The 23,804-nt window shown below is 45.7% G+C and overlaps 1 protein-coding gene across 3 annotated transcripts in view; it reads right to left on the reverse strand.

Moving 5' to 3' along the window:
* The window catches only part of RBM6 (RNA binding motif protein 6), a 58,825-nt gene that overhangs the window by 16,918 nt on the left and 18,103 nt on the right, over positions 1–23,804 (reverse strand). For all 3 annotated transcript variants that reach the window (XM_059480237.1, XM_059480238.1, XM_059480239.1), the window contains exon 6: positions 18,774–18,847. In XM_059480237.1, coding sequence (XP_059336220.1) covers positions 18,774–18,847 — 74 coding nt within the window. The remainder of the gene's footprint in view (positions 1–18,773; positions 18,848–23,804) is intronic.

Below are 23,804 nucleotides of genomic sequence, written 5' to 3' on the forward strand. Positions count from 1 at the left end.
GCTGGCCTCGAGCACCTGAGCAGCAGCACCTAAGGGCCTCCACTGCCCACAGATACACTGCTTCCAGATCCTCAAGTGGTGCTTTGGAGATGTGCCAACACACCCACAAGCTCTGCTGAAATACAGATAGAATGGGTCAGAGGTACAGGTTCCCTGGCTCCTGCCTAGAGCAGCAATGATTGCTGGTGGCTCCCATCTGCCAGGGACAACAGGACATGCCTGGGCACGCAGGATGCAGGCAGGCCAAGTCACAGATGCACACAGCCAGGAGACATCTCCTGTCACTGGAGGCACCGCCAGACCACGCAGCCTGGACTTCCCAGTACCACAATTTGAGACTCAGCATCAACAGAGACCCAGACCCAGGTCTCCCAAGTCCCAGGAGAGCAGCTGCCTGACACACAGACAGATGCCAGGGAGCTGTAAACAGTCCCAGCCTGTTTTGGGGACCTCTGCTGAGTCAGAAGCTTCCCAGGTACTCTGACCCAGGAGCCTCACCATGCAAAAACCCCCAGTGCAAACCATGAGCATGAAAAAACAAGTTCCCAGAGTTATTATTCAGAAGTCATGATACACCCATGCATAAACTGCTCTGCAGAACGTGAGGGAGATGCTGGGGAATATGCAAAGTGGGAGTGAGGAGTTCATAGAAGGGAATCACTGAGTGGCAGTACAACAATCCTTTAACTCCTACGAAAGAACACGGCAGGGTTCCACCACCTCCCCTCTTCACCTCCTGCCTTTTATGAACCAAAGCCATCCTTTCCTACCAGGCCTATGTTGAACACTTTGAGGGGTTCCTTTCTGCCACCCAGCTGCTTTCCAACATGGATCTGCCTTTGCCTGACAGAAAGCTGAGCCATTCCCATACCTTGCCGAAGTCTGGTGTGTGCACTCAGAGCACCCTGCTGCATCTTTGGAGAACCTGCTCAGGGCCTATTCACAGCAGGGAGCATTGCTCACTTCACCTGTTTATAAGAGGCTTTGCACCCTCTTTAAGGCATGTCAGGAAACACAAATGAGAAAGGGAAGTGGCTATCAAGGCTGTCCCAATGGAACTGTTGGCCCCTGAGACAGACGTGCTCCCTCTCCCAAGCAGGGTACCCACCACATCCCAGCACACACTCAAGAGATGGGCAGTGCCAGGAGCAGGCTAGAAATGCCCATGGGTGCCTCAGGGCACACTGAGCAGAGGCAGGAGGAGAAGGCAGGGTGCACATCCTCATGAGCCCAGGGAAGTCCTGGGGAACAGCAGCCTCTCACCAGGCAGCTGCAGCCCTGCCTAGGAGCTCAGGAAACCAAAAACTCGATTAGAGCACATCTCCTCTGGCAGGGGCAATCCATCACAGAGCTTCATCCTTCTCCCAGCCACTGAGGACAAACCTTGCCAGAAAGCCTTAAGATTATTTTTGGTTTTATGGAAAATGGTATTTAAGTGCATGTTGTGCTGGTGGTGCTGGTCCCTTCCGCAAATTCCATTTTGGGAGGCTGCAGAAAGTGTCTCTTGCATAATTACTCCCTGATTTCCCTAACACCCTGCTGATTGCCTGCTCACTTTTTCAGCAAGCTCTCTCTTACTGATTTCTTCTTGATAAAGTAATTTTCAAGGTTGCAATCATCATTTAACTCTCCAAAATGAGTCTTTCGCTTAGGACACACATTGTCAGGATTCAGTGGCTTTGAATTCCTCATTCTCCCATTTTGTTACTAGATTCCATCACAAATATTTTCAGAACCTTTATTTTATCTAGTGCCTGTCTCTGCTTAACTCCTCTTCATCTAGATCTTTTACTGTGCAAAAATTTTTGGATACTACTCTAAATTTCAGTCCAATTGAGCAGATTTCAATTGAGCAAATCTTGGTGAAATGACAAAGATTTTCTGAAAATTTCAGGGAATAGTGATGGGGAGGGGAAAGAAGGGTAAGCTTAAAGTATGCCGCATATTGTGTCTGGCACCATATTTCTTCCAAATTCAGGCACTTTATCTTGGACTTTTTCACCAACCTGCACTATGTCTGTTAATTCCTCTGTATTTTTAATACCCTGTACTTTGGAGCAGCTTGGCTTTTTCTAAGTCAGAGTGAAACAGAAATGTCTCTCTGGTCTTCCCAGTCAGGAACCTCCCCCTCATAACTAGCAGTAAACACAGAGTTGACTCACCAGTGGAGGGTTTAAAAGGCAGCACAGCTTTGCAGCACCAGGACAGCAAGCTCTCAGCCATGGAAATGCCCACATTTCCAAGGGCATGAACAGATTCTACTGTTTTCTGAACTGCCAAATTCATCAAAACAGAGCATCAGGACTTCACTGCTGGGAGCAATGCTTTGTGCTACTGTTTGAAACCTTTCAAACATAGTTATACATGGATTTTTTGCTTAGAGATCATTGGAGATGCAACAGTGAATTCTAATCCAAGGGATACAATTCAGTCTCAGCCAGTTCAGCTACTAAAAAATCTGCCCTATGGCCAAGTATGTAAATAGTCCTGTCAGCAGACTGATCCATGGAGCAACCCTGCCATGAGATGGTCCTAGAGAGCTGTGCCAGGAAACCATAAAGCCTGTTTGCAGAGAGCACACAGAGTGCAGCCATGTCTCAAAGTGCTTCACTGAGCAGGGACAAACCCCACAGGAACATGTTGCTTTTACAGAGGGAAAGAAAAAAGAGAAAATCCCTTAGCCATGATATCCACAGGTGATGCAATCCTTCTGAAAGCACTTTGGAGACTGTGTCAGCAGGGCACAGGGCTTCAGCAACAAAGCTAGTTTCACTAAAGCAGTTTCCATGCTTTTTGTTCCCAAAAGTAGCATTAAAGAATACCAGGAATGTAGGCCTACCTGTGAGAAAAAAGCCAGACCACACCCTAGGACATATCACGCTCACTTTTGAAGTTGGGTTTAGTTCACCTCTAGTTTACCCGGTGTGTAACAGCACTCCTCTGCACAGAGCCCAGCCTGGCTCTGCAAGTACCTGAGCACTCTGATCCTGCTTCCTAGAGAACCCATGGAGATACTGCCAGGGCCAGGAGACAGCCTGCTGCAGGTCAGGCACGGCACAAGCCACTGCTTCAGCTGCCTGTCTGTCAATTAGCATTTACAGTTAGCACGCTGGGCTTTTTCATGCTTGTTGACAGCCTTTTAATGATGATGACTGGGGGTTGAGGAGGGGGAGAACTTGCCAAAAAAGTATCTCTTTGCTCTCAAGACTGAGATGACAGAATACAAATCATCACTGTCAAAGCTTTTGCTAACTGTTTCTCTAAAAAAAAAAAATTAGAGCATCCAAGAGTGACCTAGAAAAGTGGAAATGTGGAAGGAGAGCTCTCAGAACACAGCCACTCCCTCAAATAAAACCAGGCTTCTCCTTTGACTGAATCTATCCAAACACTGAATTCTTCAGTAAAATTTCCCTTTGGAGCCTCCAAGCAATGAGCTGACAGCGTTCCAATATTTCACCCCACAGGTCATGCCTGGGCAGCTACAAGTGGGACTGTGGCACCACAGGGAGATGTGGATGCAGCAGGCAGCACCACCATGGACTGCTGTGGAGGAACGTGCTCCAGCTCCTCCAGAGGGATGGCAGCAGCCATCCAGCCAGGATGCCACCATCCCTGGTCACAAGGAAGACCACAAGTGCCTGACTTAGTGGAACAGCAGTTATCAGTCCCACCTTTACAGACAACACACCTGGGGTGGTGCACATCAATTCTGGAACAGAACCAAGGCTCAGCTACCAAGCACCCAAATCCACAAAGATTACAAAGCCAGACTTTTCTTCTTGGCTACAACCCCAAGACAGTGCAGGAGGTGCCTCCACCACAAGTGAACCCTTCTTCAGACCACCTTTAGCAGCTGGCTCATGCACAAACCAAACACCACGTCAGCTAATTATTTCCTAGTATTGTTTGTGGTCTGATTAAATGGAAAATATCTGTACCATGAACTGAAAGGTTCAGGTATCCTTCTTGCTGAGTAATAACCAAGCTGGAACACTGGTTATGTGGCTCAACACGATAAAAATTAACTGAAAATACCATTTGTAAACAGATAAAAAGTTGCATACGAAGATTAGGACAAAAGGATGCTTATGGGCAGCACAGTAAAGCAGACACATTAAAATACCAGCACTAACCTTGTTTACATGATGTTAATTCAGCCCTCTTCTGCATATTTACTATAATTAGGATAGTTATTCAAAAATCAGTATACATCCGTCATTTAAAAATTATTTAAAATTATTAATGACAAGTGTTTATTGCCTTGGGAATGCTCAGACACTACCCCAGGAGGCAGTCTGGGAATGCAGTGCACGCCCCTGCTCCCAGCAGCACTTCTCTGAATAAAAAGCTCTTGCCATCCTCAGGGTACATTCCAGCCCTGGCCTCCACATGCCCTGGGTGGCACAGCACAGGAGACAAGGGGCTGACAGCACAAGCCACGTTATCTAATTGGAACTGCAAATCAGAATGCATTCAGGTTCTGCTCCTATTTGAGTATGGATTAGAAATGCAGATTTAACAGCCCCCAACCACCACACAATACAAGTTATGTAATGGCATCCTATTCCACTGGCATGCACCATGCAGAGGCTGAGTGGGAGCTGGCAGGGAGAGCACAGGGTTCTCTCCCTGACAGGATTCACCTCCAAATCAGGCAGGCAGGTGAGATCAAACACCAAAGGTCTCCCTAACTACCCCCAGCTGCTCGTGGAATTGAGGAGGCAGCACCTTCCTGGGATGAAGCAGAGGGCAAACACCTGGAAGGGTAAGAGACCAGCTGGATATATTTCAGAAGATCATCTCAGCCACAGAAACCAGCTTCTCATCCCCTGTTTTCCATATGCTGAAGTTTTTATCCCTGAACTCATCAGCAGCTGCTGTACAAGGGACTCAACTGCACAGAGCAACAGGCAGTACATGTGCTTACCTCTGACAAAAAGCAGATGAGAAAAGCTGTGAACCCACAAACCACAACCCATCTCTAATTAAACAGTCAGAAAACGGAACGTGACATGGAGCTGAAGAAACGAGCAATGCAGGCTGCTGCAGGGTACTGCAGCAATCTGGCATTTCCTACAGCAAAAGTAACTACAAGCAAATTCCTCATGAAGTGGGATTTTCCCCAAGGCTCTCAGCCTCCTTCTCGAGCTCTCAAACCAGTTGCAGCTCAGGGATTGCTTTTTATTGGCCTGATCGAGCAGTGCATCCAGCACTCTACTGCTGAGTGGCTTACAGCCAAGGCAGAAAATTCAAGATATACAAGGGAAAAGGATGGTTTGAAAAGTGGTGGATCCCTGAGGAATTGTTACATCGCCAAATGGATCCAAACAACTTTGCTGTGCACTATTATTACAGATTTCTATCAAGGCTAACACTGAGATGACAACTGACAACATAAACACTGTGTTAGTGGCCACCCAAAGAGCAGGACACTTGGCTCTTGGGCATCAGAGATGCTACAGAGCTGAAGAGCACGTGGCATCACCTTGCAGCATTTAGCAGTAAGGCATTTATTTCAACAGTGATCCAAGGCCAACCAGCATGGCATGCTCAGGGCTCCTGGTCTTCAGGGTCAGGAGAGGCCTGAGAATGAGAGCCCAAAGCTGTCACCATCCATCCTGAGCTGACAGAACACTGCTTCAGGCACACCACTGGTGGGCATGTTAAACAAAACTGGCACTAACACAGAACTAGGCATTAGGAAGATAACTGAGAGAGTCCTAAACATTCAGTAGCTAAATGTAACAGATTAAGATGCTATATAAGGATTATTTTAACCCAGATACCTTCTGGTACTTCTTTTTCAAAGTCCCTTTATTGAAAACCAGCACTGGGACCATCCACCCTGCCCCACAAGCTTCCATATCTACTTGCTCCCTCCTCAGGCCTCCTCCTGCCTGGTTATCCAGGCCATTTGTCCTTCAGCGGAAGGTGCCAGTCTGCATCCTTTAAGTATCTTATTTCCACAGACACCCCAGCTAGCCTGCTGAGACACCTCCAGTTTTCTTCCTACGGTTTCTAAATTCCCTGGATACCAGCCATCCCCTTTTTAAGCAAGTCCCAGTATCTTTCTACAGCTCACCTCCCCCCACCGATATCCTTTTCGCAAATACACACAGAAATTGCTTTTCAGACTATGCCAGCTCTCTACATTTTAATGCTTGAATTTTGAACTCCAATTCAGCTCCAAGTTAGGACTCTCAAAGTGCTTATCTTTTAAACACAGCATTTGCTTTGCTTGTCAGCACTCCCAGCCCTGCTCTGAGAGCACCAGCACGGTGGGCACAGGCAAGCTCCCAATTACAGCTCCAGGGAAGATCACAGTGATGTGCCACAGCTGGGGAGAACACACAATGTGCTCAGCACCTCACGTGCTCAAGGGCCAGCTCTGGGCAGCAGGTGATATGAATAGCTGCTGCATTTCACCATTTAAGTAGATTTCAACCTGTCTGAAAGTTTTCTTTGATCCAGTGAAGCCAAGTGGACTTTCACATGCCACTCAAGGCCCTAATGCATCTCCTCCTGGCTAATGCCAACCTCCAGCTTCCCTCACTCCTCTGAAGAGGGCACCTTTGCAGATCAGCTTATAGGATCACTGGGAAAAAAATGGAAATTTTAAAATGAAAGCCTTTTCTTTGCATCATGAAGGAGTCAGAAGAGGATTTCTAGAGTCCACACAGTGAGGATCAGGGGACAACAGCTCAAAGAGGGACAAGTTCTGTGCTCTGGTGTTACTGGCTGTGCTTCCACTCCACAGCTAAGAGAAGCATGGAGTTAAGGCCATATAGTGAGAAACTCATGCATATGAGTTTCTTCAACAGCTGGACTTGATCTTAAAGGTCTTTTCCAACCTCAATGATTCTAAGTCAAACACTCACTTTCATGCTCAGAAAATTATCAATCAGGTTGAATCGTCTATTTGAAAAATATACTTAAACTATCAAAACTTAAAAGTATTTAAATATTTAGCATATTGAGTATCATTATTCACAGATGGCTCTAGGGAAGGATCCACCTGGCTCTGCCTCATCAATATTCCTTTACTTTTCATGGGCTGCTGCATGGACAATGTTTGAACAACAGCTGCTTCACAGACCCCCTTCTCTCCCAACAAAGGGACTTCCCTTCTCTCTCCAAAATGCTGCTCTACTGCCTGGACATATTTCTCTTTTATTTTTTTTACATGACCACCTTTTTCCTCAAAGGTCATCTCATCCCATCTCACTGTTAAACAATATAAGCTTAAGCACATTAGCACAATGCACTAATCCAGTCCAGGACCTTCCTGTGCACCTCCCTCAGGGATACTTTACAATTAGCAATGGCCATAAGGAAGCTGGGAAACAATGAGGAAACACCCTGCACCTTAATCATAGGTTTGAAGCACAAATATCAAAACCCTAAAGAGCATTCCCAATGCAAAATCATGGTGGAAAAAAAGGCTGGAAAGCTCTGCCTGAAAGGGACGAATTTATTGCTAGACAATTTAATTAAGCATTTGAAGACCCCACACAAAAAGACATGTTCTTCCACTGGAGCATGTACCTATGGGATTCCACACCAATTCCAACACCTGCACAGGGAACAGAACTCAGGGTGTTCTGTGCAGCAGCAAACGTTTGCTAAGAACACACCAACTGTGATGGGGAAGGGTGTGCTCCAGAGGCTCCTCCAGACACAGCTCCAAACTCCACTCTTAGGCACTCAGAGCCCTCCCTGGCAGTGCCTTCTCTGCAGCCAGTGCCCAGGCAAGCTCCCTGCAGGACAGTTTCTCTGCTGAAAGGACCCAAAAACCCTGGGAAGAGGAAGTACTGAAGAAAAGAGGGTTTTATCCTTAGAGACATCATTTCTCAATATTCCTAGATTCCCAGTTAATGACAGAAGTGGGTGTCTGATCCTGCCTCCCTCAGGACAAGAGCCCTGCCACTTGCCACCAGCAGTGCAACACTTACCTGTGTCCTCCCAGTGATGGTTCCCAGCACACCACTGTGACCTTGAGGTGGCCTGTCCAAAAGCCATATCCAGATCCTTAATGCTCACACCTGGACAGAACATCAAGGCAGCTGGCCCACCTTCAGGCTGGCACCTGTACAGATTTCTGTGTCTGAGCAGATGCTGCCTCCTGAGAGCTCTTCTCAGGAGCTGATTTGGAAACCAGCTGCTTTAACCTCTTGGCTCAGTATTTGCCAAGAAACCTGACACAGCCTGAAAACAGTTATCCAAGCCCTTTGGAGGGAAATGATTTTTCCCTGCTAGCCTGGCTTGGGTGCAATGTAACACTAGTGGGTGTCACAGTTCCTTGTGGAACCCAGCACCTCTTCCTTTTTCAGGGCACTGAGGTTTAATAAGTTCATTCAGGCAACTGCACAAAGTCCAGAGGTAAATTCAGATCATTCCTTCCTGGTCAGTTCCCAGAACTGCTGAAGAAATGAATTTAGTGCCTTGTCAGGGTGCAGAAGGAGTGACTCTCCAGGCTCTGGTGGCTGACCTCAGCTCTTTGGGAGAGTACATCCAGAGAGGTGAGTGTGCAGGACAGCAGTTCCTCTGACAACCCTGACACCAAGGAAGGAAAAGAAACCAGTTCCTTGTTGTGCCAAAAGTGCCTCAGCATGGCTGAATTCCTAAGGGATTGGGAAGGGGAAACAGCATGCACAGAAATCTCTTTAAACTGTCACATAAGCTGCACAGCAGTGGGTGGCTCAGATATTGTGACTTGAACCCCCTGTGGGACTTGATTGAATATCTGGTGGCTCAGGACAGAGACTGGCCCGTGCAGACTGAGGGCAGCCAAGCACAGGGTACTGCCTGCAGCTCCCTGTGTGCTGCTCACCTCTCTGCAGCAAGCACTGGAGCACCAGAGAGCTGATGCTTCCAGCTGCTCCTCTTAGAGCCAGATGGATCAATCATTTGCCTGTCATCAGCAGGTGCCTGTGAAACTTTCTGGAATTCACTTCTTACATTTAGTGATGTGCCCAGCACACACTGGAAGGAAGAAAAAGAAATGAGCTGAATTAATGGAAAGGACAGAGGAGGAGGCAGCAGTGGCAGTGGACACACCACTTCCACATGAACCAGGCCCAGAACAACAGCTTGTCAGGAAAAAAATCCAAACCACCTCAGCACGCCTCTCCAGTGATATCACAGGCTGGGAAGAATCACTCAGGCTTTCAAAACCTTAGGGCTATAAACAGTAAAACACCTTAGTCATCATATCATTAATGTACAGCTTTGCACCGTGAGAAAGCTTCTTAGTGAGACTTCTCAACCTGGTATTAAGTGTATGAAAATACATCTTGGGATTCTTAAGACCTAAAATTACTTTCTCTGTTAACTCTGCTCCTGAGATCCTTGATGGAAAAGTACATCAAATGTTTGCTTGGGCTTTAAATGCCATCCTGGCTCAAATCTGGTTCATGAAGCCCATCTGAATATTGCTAATTTCCTTGTCAGACATGGACTGTACATCACAAAAAATGAAGATTTCCCCAGTTGTCTATGAAAATGGGAGAAAATTACTTTCATTCTCTTGTTCTAAAGACAGAGTTTTAAATACTTAAATCTTATGTTTACAGCTTTATAGCTTTGACCCTCATTATAAATGTAATTCCTTACATGACAGACTTGATTTTATTCCCCTGTCCTTCAGAAGCTGTTTGTTCATCCTGTGGAAAGCATAACTATCTGAACTCATAGGTGGCCTGAAGAGATGGAGATGCAGGAGGCATGTTGTTGGATGCAACATCTGGTAGCTGTCAACACATACACACAGTGCAAGAGCACCACAAAATAAATCTTCAGGCAGACTGCTCCTTTACATCTGATAGCTTTTGTTCTGCAGAAGCCAGGAAGAACTTTCCACCTCCGTCCTACATCTCCTTGTACAAAACAGCTCCAAGATTTTCCCACACAACTTTCTTCTGGCAGCAATTGTAGCCAGGATTCAGTAAGTTGGTCACACAGTGCTACTGAGGACCTGTCAGTGGCTGTCCCATTCACAGATTCCCTGATATGATGGAAAAAGAAATTCTCCCCCTTATGTGAGAGGACTGGGGAAGTTGGTGCCTTTCCTCAGCAGTGCAGAGGGATTTTGCCTGTCAGCACTCTCATTGCTCTTCCCCCTCCTGTGTTTCCTGGTCCTGCACAGATGCAGAATGACAGCAAAACTCCTGATCTCTGATCTTGTAGCACACAGTGCTTCTTGTGCTCTCTGTAGGTATTAAAGCTTTAATAAGAGTCTAGAAGGTGCCCTGTGGCTTGCAGGGGAATGGGGTGGATAATAACTCTGTGTCCTCCTGTGTTAAATACCTGTTTCCTTCTTGCCTGTGATTGATGGATAATGACACAATAGCCCATTTAGGCGTGCCGCCCCCATTTTCCACTGTAATAATTTCATTTCTAGACAAGAACATTAACAACCCAGTTACAATCAAATGGAAACAGAAATTCACAAATAAAAGTTGCTGACTGCCAGAGCTTTGATCTCCCATCTTCAAACTTGAATCTGAATTTAATATTTTACTCCTATGAGTTTCACAACCTGAGCAGAAAACAGCAAAATGCAATGTACTCGTTTGGAATGAGCCCCAATTCCAGACAGCCAAATTTACATTATTTAAATTGAAAAGGTCCTATACAAACTCAGCTGGGAAGAAAACAGACTAAAATCCACATCTGAAGGGAATTCCAGCTCTCTCTCACTATCAAAACCCTAGATGCACAAAAAGCATACATGATTTCTACAGAAGGGCAGGAGACCATTTCTTTGAAGAGAAGGAAACAGTGGTTCTGCCTTCTTCCTTAACCCCAGGAAGCATGCAGTTCAACATTTTTTTCCACCTCTGGAGTCAACGTTTTACCTTCCTGTTCCAGCAATCCAACACCAGCAGTGCATCAAATAATGGAAAAGCAATCGCTGCTAAGATAGCACAAAAGCATGAACGAACAGTTCTGAGGCTGAAGCTCACAACAACGACTCATCAAATGAAAACTGCAACATTTTGGTGTGCTCCCACTTATCAAAACAGTCCAGATGGAGTCCTAGCATTATAATCTGGCTCACATGCTTGTAAAACATATCTGGTGTTCCCCTCGACATTGCTGGAATTAGGCTGAGGACTCATTGGACTCAGCCCAACAATTTGCGTCACCTCGTTCTCAGTGACAGGTCCTGTGCAAACCATTATGGCAAAACCCTGATAGGAAATGGTCTCACTCTGGAAATGAAAGTTGTGGTGCATTCACTGAGATGTCTTGATTCATGACTGAACAAGTCCAGACATTTCCCTCTCACTGCCCGCTCATCTCCCTTAAGACTCTTCAGTGGTATCATCAGCACTGTCCACTTCTCAGAGAACAGAGGGAATTTCTGAGAGTGCAGCTGCAGCTTGGTTAGTTACCAGCTTACTTAGAGGATGACTTCAAAAGCATCAAAGCAAATTAGTGGCATGAGTCCTACTACTTTCATATAGGAGCTTGATCAAGGGATTTCACATCCTAATCCAAAATCCCCTTCTGACCATGTACACAATCTATCAACTGCAGCCCCACACAGTCTGTCCTACACCTGATTTACCATGTTCCTTTGAAGCACGCTGAGGCTACGAGGCACACACCTTCCAATTGGTTACACAGGGATATATTTAAAGTTTCTACAGATCGTCACAGAAAATCAACTAATGCAAACTCAATTAAAAAACATACAGTCTGTGAGAAAGAGCAGCCAGCAGGAAACCATGGCTCTGTTTTAAGTGAAACTTGCACCTATAGGTAGCATACACAGCATAATCTATGACTAAGATTTCCCCACTGGCACACAATTATTCCATTAACACATTAGGAGGAGAGGACCTGACAGCTACAGAGACAGGGTGCCATCTGTATCCTGCCCATGCATCCAAAGATTACTTCAAATCTTTCCTAGCTCAAGGCAAGATCTCACCTAGAAACGAATTCAAAGGATGAGTGTTCCAGATGCCTCATCACTCAGGAAAAAGCTCTGTGTACTGAAAATGACCAAACCAAAGCTATTTCTTAGGGAATGCTCTGCCAGGGAGTCCTCTACAACACAACTTTAGCCCTATGGAAGGGGCAGAGGCAGACTGACCCATGGTACACTTTGCATGCACAAGCAATAACTTTCAGGTGCCCTCATTTTTACAACACCAGTGCTGGGTATGACCAAAGGTCTGGCTGTCCCATGGTGGTTCCTCACTCTGAGCCACCAGTGCAGGGAATATCCAACCTTTTCGTGCCCTGCAGCTGGGAGTGATGCAGCACAAGTACTGATATATCAGATCACACAGCCAATCAACCAGAGAGGACTGGACACCTGTCTTGTCAATCACTCACAGATCAAATTATTGAAACAAATTTCAGGAAATCACAATTATTTCCTCCAGCTCCTAGCACTGTAAACAGAACATCTAATCCAACAGAGAACAACTTGATTACCAAGGCATTTATAATCTATAGGGAAAGAATGGTTATTTAAGAATTACACCATCACACAGATTTGTTAATGTCAATGGGCAAAAAATTGCAACAGACCCATCACCAGAACAGAAATGCAGGGGCCAGGAGGGAGAGCGTTTTCATTTTAGAGAAGGGTAGGGAGTGATGCTTTATGTGAAACAACCTATTTATATAGCAGCCCAAGCCAACCTCAGCACACAGAATAGATAATTCTGTAATATACAGCAATATTTGAGTCCTGAGATAACCCTGCTGGGCCACACATCCCCAGCAGCAATCAGAGATACTGAGGAAGTCCCACTTAAGCATGTGCTGCATGCTCCAGCCAGCTCACCCAGAAGCTGTCCTGTAGGACAATCCCATTGCAGAGCAGCAGTTCAGCAGCAGCAAACACACACAGTCCCACCACATGGGTAAGGTGAGGCTGAAGGAAAAAGGAGGACAGGATTTGGGAATACAAGCAGGGAGGTGGAGGGACATGGCAAGCTGGGAATCACACAAGTAGAGCAAGAAGATGCAGCTTCACAACTCTTCTAGTGAAAAGCGAACTTATTTTAAAACACATTGGATAGCATGGTTTGCTTCTCGAGGCAAGGCAGGACAGAGCTGCCAAGAAGGAGGTTGTAGTTTTTTTATCTGGGAAGGGCTGGAGAAAACACATTGATGGGAAGCTACTATTGGCTGAAAGGAAGAGTGTGTGAAGTCTCTGGCAGAAGATCTCTTACAACCTTCTGTGCCAAAGGAAGAGGGACTAAGAGGATTCACACGGCTTGGAGAGCTGAGATGACAGAAGATGTTGAGAAGACAGAAGAGAAAAAGGTCCAGAGAAATATTTTTGGTACTTTTTGGCAGTTACATTTTACAACAAAAGCCACCCTTCTCTGCACATGGAAGGTCTCTGCAGCACACAGAGATTAAGCCAGTCCTTCCAAACAGGCAGTGCATTTATCACAGCTTCACTGCAGGATACACACATGGACACCCACACACCCAGCCCTGTCACAGGTCACTGCAGGCAGATCCAACTGCTTATTCACAGTCAAGTGTCTGCCCAGCTGCAGGAGCTCCCCACTGCAGGCTTCCATACTCATCTCCAAAGCTGACAACTCCAGTTAAATGCTGGTACAATGCAGTGATTAGTGAGACACGAGAGGGAATGAAAAAATGATTGACTCAACATGTCAAGCCTCTGTGATGTAAGCCCAGGGTGAACTCGTGACAAGGTCACACACTGAATCAGATACAAAAAACCCCAAATCAGCTCTGCTGCCTGGAAATCCACTCATCCACTAGCCTGTGGAGAGAACTTTCCATATAGGTCAGGTGGCTCATAAAAATTCCTCCACAATGTGCATGTTTCCCAAACCATTGGGATGTTTACAGAAGAAACTGCCTAGGTACACAAACCTTTCCCTCACTCAAAGCGGAAGACTCCAACAGCAGATTCTAGAAATCCACAATCAAAAGCAGGACAGGCTTCGTGGGGGTGAGGGAGAGGAGGGGAAAAGGAGGTGTGCTAATGACACAACCTGAGCAAAACCCACACATCTGATATGCAACAAGAAAAGCAGAATATAATGCCACCTGTGAATCCAAGGAGAACAGGTCAAAAGCAAAGCCATCTCCAGCACCCTTAGCCTAACACACAAATGGATTTTCAGTGTATTTGTGGACATGCCACCACCACCCTCCACTGCAGGTTAAAGCTAAAGAGACAGAGTAACATTGTCAAGTGAATAAATGATGGATACCAGACAGCCCGTGAAAATGCATTTGAGGCAGGTGTCATCTTCCATTACAGGGGGAACCTGGCAGACTCTAGAAAAAAAATTCCACATTCCACAATTAGGGCCATTCTACCAAAAGGAAAGCAACTAGTTTTGATGCTTGGACACACATTTTCTTTTACAAATTGCAACACACTCCCTGTAGCACAGGCTTCAATAAATACCCCAAGGTTACAGGTCACAGGAGAAGTTCCATTCTCAGGATAAGCACATGCTTCTTCCTTATTTAATTGGGAAGCCACACAGAGCTGTGGCTTGTTACTGCAAATGTTTTCAGGACAGAAAGTCCTAAGCTTTGCCTGCTTGTCACAGCATCTTGTGGATTTTAACACCAACAGCTACAGTGAAAAGCCTGTGAAATATGATCTGCACCAGAAGCTCTGTTCACACAGAATACAGAAAGGCCCTGCAGTGAATGGATACAGGAAAATAGGCTCAGAGCAGGAGAAACACACAGTTGATGTTTCTAGTTGCACAGGAGTGGGACATGCTCAAGTGAGCACCCACCAAATCCAGTAAGAATCCCTCTTACTCTCTCCAGTAAAAAACAAGCAGGGAGTGGAGACACTGGTGTGCTCAGCAAGCTGAACAAGGACAGCACTGCAGAGACACTGCTCTGACAAGTACCAGCCTCAGTGCAGGAAGGCACAAGAGCAAGTCTTGAACAACCACTCCAGCACATGCCTGGAGAGCTGCACAATAATGTACAGTGTATGCATTTTTAAAAGTTCATGCTATAGCTCTCCTCTCACCCTCTTTCTTATGAAACAGGAGGAAAGGATTACAAAGTTGTTAGTTACTAGCAACAAGCTAGGAAATATTCATGCAGCCAGTGTTGCTAAGTTTGAGGCCTGAGTGGATTTGGAGACAATACTACAAAGTCAATAGAGACAAACCATTTGCTCCTGAGCTCATAAAAACCCCTCTTGCTTCCATATGTATAACAACCAATTCCATTTCAGTGAAAACACTCAGAATTAAAGAGAATTAAAATATGCAAGCAGCAGAGACAAGCTCCTTCCATTCCTGTTCCTCCTGCCTTTATGACACACAACAGTACAAAGGGTATTTCATTTCCCACCTGATTTTCTCACACCAAGTAACATGCTTGTTATGGCTGTTCTTTTCTACACATGAAGGAGGAATGCAAAAAGATCCCGAGCCTATGGCCAAGTGCAGCCATGGGATGTATTCCCAAAGCTGCTTCCAAGAAGCCAACCTGGTGCCCTCAGACAGGAGCACTACCACACCATGGGCCACACCAAAGAAACGCCAAATGCGACATCCCACCCCTTCAAAAATGAGAATAAGGGAGGGAAAATTATTTAACAAAAATCATGTGACTTAGCAGACAGAAACCTCCATTTTCCATTCAAAATAACTTTCTCCCCAACAGAAAAGCAGCTCATCACAGACAGAAAAGGTCTCACACAACTCTAGTGACAGCTACTGTGAAACAAAAGGCCACCAGGAGCATCACCAACCATGAGACTGCTATAAGGGCTGGATCAAGCCTCTGTACAACAAATCAACAGCTCATCTGCCCTGCCAGGGCAGAGCCCCCACAAAGCCAGGGGGAGAGCCAGCACCTGGCACCTCACTCATCCAGCCCTGTGCCCAGCACCTCCATGCTGGGAATAACAGCAATCCAGAACCTTCCATTTATATTAGATGGGACCTTGGCACTGGAATCAGTTGCCAATGCAGCAATCAACGAGTCAAAGCAATTAATAAGGTGCCTGTTGTCATTACTTTAGCTGAGGCAGTTAATAACATGGAGTGAAACTCTCCTGCAAAATCAGGGCAACACAAATATGGGTGTTTCCTTATCACAATGTATGTAACAGAAAAGCCCCCTCAAATCTCAGCAGTCACGTATACATGCTAAGATTTACTGAATGGAGGGAGTTGAACCTGGTAAATCTGTAGTTTGCAAGTCTGGCAATGATCTTAAGTGGGCGCTGGTGTGTGTTGAGTAAAACAAAAGGATTTCACAATATCAGAATGATACAATATAGAGATGTAGCAAATTGTTCTTCAGGCAAGGGCAGCTCAACAGGCATTAAATCGCATCAAAAATGTTGGTTTTGCACAAGCTATTTATTCCCAGCCTCTAGATGCCTGAGAAAGAGGCAGGTTGACTAGTGAGGGACCAGCATGTCACTTGCTATTTATGCTCTCACAAGTGACTGAATTTGACAGGGACAGTTGATAACCTTCTGAAAATAACTGAACTATCAAAGAATCTGCGTCTTAGCTAACACAGATTTTTGGTTTTGCAGCTTGCAAAAATGCAGACTCTCAGTCTAAGGAGATGATCTTGCAACTCTACCCTGGAAGTCATTGAAGTGGAATATCTATTCCCCAGGGACAACTCATAACTCCCTTTCTGAAGATCTCTATTTGTCTCTTACTGAGAATTTTAAAGTCACCTCTTTCCTTTGCAGTATGTCAGGTACAAATGCTGCTAGGTTTTTCTTTTTTCTAATTTAGGTAATTAGAAAGGCTCTTTTTCATGTTCAATCAAAAGCAGATTAGTCCAGTTAACCTATGTGGGGTAATCCAGAAATTACAGCTCTCCTGATCAAATGCACGTAGCTTGGGTCATCCCAAACCCCACATTTCCAGCTTCTCTAATTACTAACACCTGTAGGTCTACTAAAACATGATGAAGATTGGCATATGGAAGCTTGGGAGATGATCCCTTCCAAGCACTCCATCTTTCAGCATTCATCTGCGCACACACAGAGCCAGGTATAGCAGGAAGAAAACTGGAAGACTTTCATGCCCTGTCTGTTTTTAGCACATCCCAGGTGTCTAAGGCTGAGACCTCAACTCCTGTCATTAGCAGGGAAGGGAAGCACAGGAAAGCATTCCCCAGCCTGAATGGCTGCTGTAACTGAAGCTGGGGAGGTCAGTGTAAGCAGCAGTGGAACACCAGCCAGAGCTTCTTCCCATGCATGTGTGTGCAGAGATTTACTGGGCACCTGCAGGCACCCAGTTCAGTTTAAGGATTGCTGCCTACAGGCTCTCTGCTGTAGCAATGGACCAAACCTGACCAAGTTAGAACACCTGCCCAATTCTATATACTCCAAATGGGAGAAAGGGCAGAGCAGGTATCAACAATCAGAAAAAGAGGGATTCCCAAATTCCCAGATACTTGGGAATTGCTCTTGCATAGGAAGTTAATTCATATGAGCAGAAGGGTGGAGAGAATATGGAGAGGCATTCAGTTAAAAGCAGTGTCATCTATAATTATAGATTCCCCAGTGACAACAAAATAAATTGGGAATTGTAGAAACACTGAAGGGAAAATAAAAGTTGTCACTGCTGGTAAAAGTAATAATTAATTCTGGAGCCTTCTCTCTCTGTGCTCCTCACCACCACCTCGGTGGGAATGTGCCAGGCTCTTTCCCAGCAACAGAATTATTTCTGTAAAACATTTTTGTAAGTTGCAATACCTCTGTAACTGAAAATAGAGGCAAATGCAAGTGCTTAGTGGGACCTTTGAAACCCCAGCTGTGAAGACTCATTAACTGTAAGTACATTTTTGCAGATGCACAGCTCTGAATCTGACTCATAACTCTCCTCCCATGACAGCAAGACCCAGGATTCAGGTAAAAAGGCTTAAGATAATTGATATGGATCCTTACTCAGGCAAATTAGGAGGAAGAAAGCAGTAAAGAGGAGACTTAAGGGATATGGTGAAGGAAGGGGGATCAGAAGTTGGCTCTATTGAGGGATCCATCATTTGCAGTCTCAAGGCACAAGGAGGCCAGTATGAGATGGGAATCTATGTTTTATCTAACAAATTTTATGCATCTCACTCTGGTATAGGAGAAAACAGCTCTAGTTTCAAATACCAGGTAAGAGTAAAGGCCCCTCTTGAATAGCCACTGAGGATTTCAGTCATTTTGTCCTTTCAAGGGCTGGAAATGTTCAGGTTTACCAGGCTCAACTGCACATGAGGGTAGTGTCTGCAGCTCTGGGTTGCTAAAGGACAGGATAGATATGGGGGAGATGCACAATGAAGCACCTCTCCCACACATAAGGCATATGGCAAAGTGGAGCACTCAAGTCACAGCTGACTCAGAGCTGCACACGAGGGTATGCACCTACAGTCGTGTGTGTGTGTGTGTGTGTGTGTGTGTGTGTGTGCACCAACAGCCAGGGGAAGCATCACTGCCAGCACAGCTCTTCCCAACTGCATTCCAGAGAGCACAAAAACAGCAGGGTCAAAACCTGCAGTAGGAGTCTGTCAGCCACCAGCCTCTGAGTGAGCCAGCATGCTGACACACACCAGGGAGGAGGGCAGACCACTTGCTGTCCAGCAGCTCTCTCCTGCTGGCATTTCTAAGCCTGATAGAAGATTCTGGTAACAACATTTAAACCGCGCTGTTGTGTATTATACAAGAACAGATCTTCCTTCACAAAAACCTCATTGGCTTTCCACCACCCCACCAAAAAAAAAACTTTTAAAATCTTCTAGCAGCATTGACCGAATTGTAAAGCAACCTGGTTGGCTTCCATGCATCCGATGGCCTCTTCCAAGAGTGAAAACTCCACGCAGACATAGCCATAGTCGTAACCTGGGGACAGCATTTAAATACAGACGGGAGTCATGTTAGTGCCTTGTCATACAGAAAGCCACATTAAATCATCAATTTCCCTTTCCCTCCAATGACAAGCCCTCTAACCACCACCCCTCTACCTCAGAATGAAAAAGAAAGAAACCAGGGACTAGCTGGATGATGATTAACTGTGCAGTTTACCATGAACATTAATAGTAGTGTTCCCACTTTCCCTTACACAACCCAGTGACAGTCACACCCTTTCTTAGGGCAAGAAATAATTGCTTTGCTGTTTGTTTTTTCTAAGTCATAGTGACTTTCCATTGCCAGTTTCACGTATGCTACCTTGGAGGAAGCACTCTCCAAAGTAAGTGTTGATAAATCATTTCCAAGTACCTTGCTGCAGATATATTTTATACGAATAGCCAGCATTTTAATTGGGCAATATTTCAGAGAGAACTAACACAATACCTTTGCCTTTGCTATTTTTCTTTCAACACCTGCTTACTTTTTGAAGTCCAATCCCTTGCATTATGAAAAAATGCAGCTGAGCAGGAATGAAAACTCCAATTTTCTCATTTTGGTATAGATATCACTGCACTCATAAGAGAGTGTGAGAGCTTTAAGTTTAGATTCAAGAAACTATAGAGCCTTTACTCTTCTCACTCCTTGGAAAGCTGTTATCTCCATCACTGCAGAAGGGAACCACTGATTTAACTGTGTACTCCAGCTACCTGCACTGAAATATTATGTCCCAAAGTGCAGGGTGAACACTACAGAATCTAAGACCAACTCAAGATCCATCCCTGATGTTGAAACTATCTCCAAGAACTGGAATGCTGAGGAACAACCTAAAGTCACAACTTCACCACACTCCAAAATAGCACTTTCCGGATGATCATGGGCAGAGATGATTGTACATAGGCACAAGCAGTGACAGAGTTTGGCTCCCTCCTCCTGCTGCTCTTTTGGCTGGTTTGGAACAAGAAGAAGGCTGGTCTGCAAGTGATTTGTGCCACTTTAGGCACCTAGCTGTCGTGGTGAGGAGTTCTCTTCCCTTCTACTAAAGATGCACACCTCAACTCCAGTATTTTCAACCCAGGTGTGTATCTGGTTCCTACTGCTTCAGCCCCTCACCTTCCATGAAAAGGTAATTCCATGCATGCTTCTCCGAGGTAAGACATTCCAGCCTCCTGGGAAACAGTCCCCATCTCCCTCAAGCCTCTGCCTAAAAACATTTGCTGCATTCCCTAGTTTTTCCTTCTCTCTCACTTTACCATCTTTGTACTTTACCACATCAAAGACCAGACCACACAAAATTATTTCATCATCAAGCCCTACTGATTTTTTTAATCTTTTTATTTTATTCTGGGAGCTCTTTGCATGCTGTTCTAACAACACAATCCTGACTTTGCACCTTTTGCCTCTAATAACAAGACTCCAATTTGAATCTAGCACCTCTTCCACCTCATAGAGGAATTTATTCAATTTTCCCATATTATTTTAGTCAATATAATTATGCTAAATGGAAATTTATCAATCTGTGTGCTGTTCAGCTCAGTGGAAGATGCAGTCCAGCAGCACAACATCTGTGGTGGAAGGCAGCTAAAGGCACTTGACACTCGTACATCAAGTGGGCACCTGGAACTAGAGGTGTGGTTTCAGCTGGCAGAACTGACAGAACCAAATTGATTCAGCTGTTCCCACAGCATCCATTCTGCTCTGCAGTACAGCCACACCGGATCACATTTTGCAAATGAAGGAGTTCTCCTCTCTGCAGAAGGCAGCTGCTCTCCAGAAGCAGTGCTGCCCCTTGCTGGGAGACTGCTCTGCATTCCAGGCAGTCACCTCTGCTACTCCCTGCACAGTGTGCAGCCTCACGTGGTACATTTTAAAGCCTTACTCAAATCCAGAATTCTCGAGTCGCTTCTTTCCCTTCTTTTTAGAGAAGGGCTGCATGAATGATATTTGTCTGCCCATAAGGCTCCCAGTTCCCCTTCAGAGAGGATTTTTGAAAGCCTGCTGTAATCAGCAAGGCAAGATCAGAGCACTATCTTACTTCTATGTGTAGGAGACCTCGTGAGAGAAACACAAAGCAAGATTGCAGAAGTTTTCATTCTATTTGCTCTGCAATAAGAGGACATTTACATCCCAGTCCTCATGAAGGGAATGAGTAGTTTAGACATGGATTTAATCCAGCATGACACAACTGAGAGTGCAAGGCTGAATGTTATAGAGAGACACAAAAGCTCAGACACTTGGAGGAATGTACGCCAGAGGATCATTCCAAGCATTACATGGAGACAGTTAAGGGGAAGCCCAGCACATTTCTCCTTCTGCACTTTCCCCTCGTCTGCTCTCCCCCACCGAACTCACAAACACAGCAGCAATAACATGTACAAAAACAATAACCATGGGCCCCATATCCTGCCAAAATGCGGCTCCAGGCCAGACGTTCAGCTCTTGTGGTCGGCTCGCAGAGGACGCAGCGTTCCGGCATTCACTACGAGCTGTCCTTGCACAGACAGCACAGAAGTGGTGATGCAAGAAGAGAGCAGCCTGGAGCCACTTGCTGAAAACCACTGCTGAAGATGTGTGGGGGCTTGACACTTTTCCCCTCCTCCAGATCCAGAGCTTTGCATGGATCTGACAAGCACACTCAGGATGTGAGAACTACGGAGTAACATCAGCCTTGGGCGGCACGCCACCCCTGCTCTGCCCCCCTGCCCCCAGCTCCTCCACAGCATCCTTCCATTTTAGGCCATGGCAGGGAGGCAACTGAAATGGAAGCCTGTGGAACAATGGCACCACACCTTCAAAAAGCAATGGCTGCTGATTTTTCCACCATCTGCAACAATCACACTACCCAGAAGACAAACAAAACCAAGGGGCTCGAGGCTGGTTCTTAAGGGGGAGCAACTACAGAGGCTCCTGCCACCAACTGTTGTGCCGCTTCTCTGCCTCCTCCAAAGGGCTGGTTCAGCTCTGTGTAGCAGCTGCTGAGCTTGGATATTTTTGTTTCCAAAGCCTTCCCAGAGTTTGCCTGCCAGAATGCCAACAATTTAGGTGCTGTTACCAGAAGCAGGGCATGGGATTTTGATGGAGGAACAGGGCCAGGCACCCAATGGCAGCAACTGGTTCCACAGGCATCCCAAGGTAAGCAGTGCTCCCCTGTGAGTGACAGTTCTTGGAGAATACCCTCTGATATTCTTCAGGCCATAGAAGTAAAACCAAAGCAATCAAACCAGCAAAGCAAAACCACTGCAGAAGAACAGTGTAGGGTTTTTGACTCAAAGAGGCCTAACTTCACAGGCAAGGTTTCACATGAAGATATAAATCCTGGCCTCTTCACTTATTGATCAGTACAATACTACAGTTTCAGGATGCACAAGAAATTAGAATGGAGTAATGATTTGCAGAAGTATATATGATAAACTCTGTCAAACATAAACTCTGTCAAAAAGGAAAGAAATCCTTATGTGGTATTTCCCCCACAACCTCTGAGCATGCTGCAGCACAGCTACACTGTCCAAATGATTTTTCCAACAGGAACACTTGAACTTGCCCAGATTTTGGCCCTAGCACAGCCATAAAACACTCATGTCCTCATCTCCCCCTATGTTTTAGGTCAACTGTGTAAAAGCACTCTTGTACCTTATTTAGCTACTTCCTTTCAGCTGTGCAAGTCTACAGTACCACAGGCTGTGTACGACAGATGAAATCAGAATGCAAGGAGAGGGTGCACATAGATTGCAGAGGACTTCTGCTTTCCCTTAAGTGCTTCTATGTATACACAATCCTTTACGGATGCTCCCAAAGCATGCTCGGCTGTCTTCTGCACTGAAAATGGCACAAATGCTTAATACTTGGGAGCAGGGACACATTTAGAGCTCCAGGAAGCTGTTCTGTGAGCACTGGAATAAGGAACATTCTGCCTCTGAAACAGACGTGTCTTAGCAAAGTGAATTTTGACAGCACATGGAGGGTCCCTGCTAGCATGCAATAGTTTGGCTAAAAATCCTGAAAGCCTGCCTTAAAATTACTGTTCTTTGGCTTCAGATATAGAGATCAAAGACTTGAGATTTAAAATAAGTCTTGTCTCTATACAGACACAGTTTCTACTGAACAACTGACACATAGTAATGTGTTACTTCACCATAGTTTGTTATATCAAAGATCTAAATAAAGGAAAACCATAATGTTGTTCTCAGAGGGGCTGTAAGCAGTGTGAAGACAAAAAAAAATTCTCTGGAGTTTCAGAAGACCAAATGAAAAGATCCTGTAGTGACAGCAGCCCTGTCTGTGCCAAAGCAAAGATAGTTTTGGAAAGAAGGCAGGATGGCAACATGACAAAGGCAGCCAATCCAAGAGGCAACCCAGCTTCTTGATCCTAGGAATGAGTGCATCAGTTGTGCTCCTGCACGGCCCCAGCAAGCTGAGGGCATTGGGTTACCTCACATCCATGGGGAGCCACCACCTGCCTTTGCAAAAACAACTGTGACAAACCCCCAGCTGCTGTGGTGCAACACAAAGATGTCCCTTCTCCTCTGGGACAAGAAGAGGTCCCCCATTAAAGTAACTCCATGGAACAGCTCACCAAAGGACACTACAGTGCCCTGGGCAGCTGGGCCACCTGCCAGCATGGTGGAAGTCCCTGCATCTGCCAGGTGGGCTAAGCAGCCTCAAGGCAGATGGATGCCATGCAGTCTCCTAGGCAGAGAGCTTCCCCACCATCACTACAACACTTTTGTTTTTTCCCCTAGGATATGACACAACTACCACAGAAGAAAAGCATTTGCAGTTCTGGAGACTTCTGGGATTCAGAGAGATGGCACATTAAAGCAGAGCCATGGCCAGCAGCTGAAGCAGGAGATTCTTGCTGCTTGCTCCCTCCAGAGACAGCTTGGCAGAGCAGGGTGCAGCTGAGGAAACACACGGCAGAGTTTCACCCATGCTAGAGGAGAAAGTTCTATGG

Source organism: Ammospiza nelsoni, chromosome 11, assembly GCF_027579445.1.
Source record: "Ammospiza nelsoni isolate bAmmNel1 chromosome 11, bAmmNel1.pri, whole genome shotgun sequence".
NCBI classification, from domain to species: Eukaryota; Metazoa; Chordata; class Aves; order Passeriformes; family Passerellidae; genus Ammospiza; species Ammospiza nelsoni.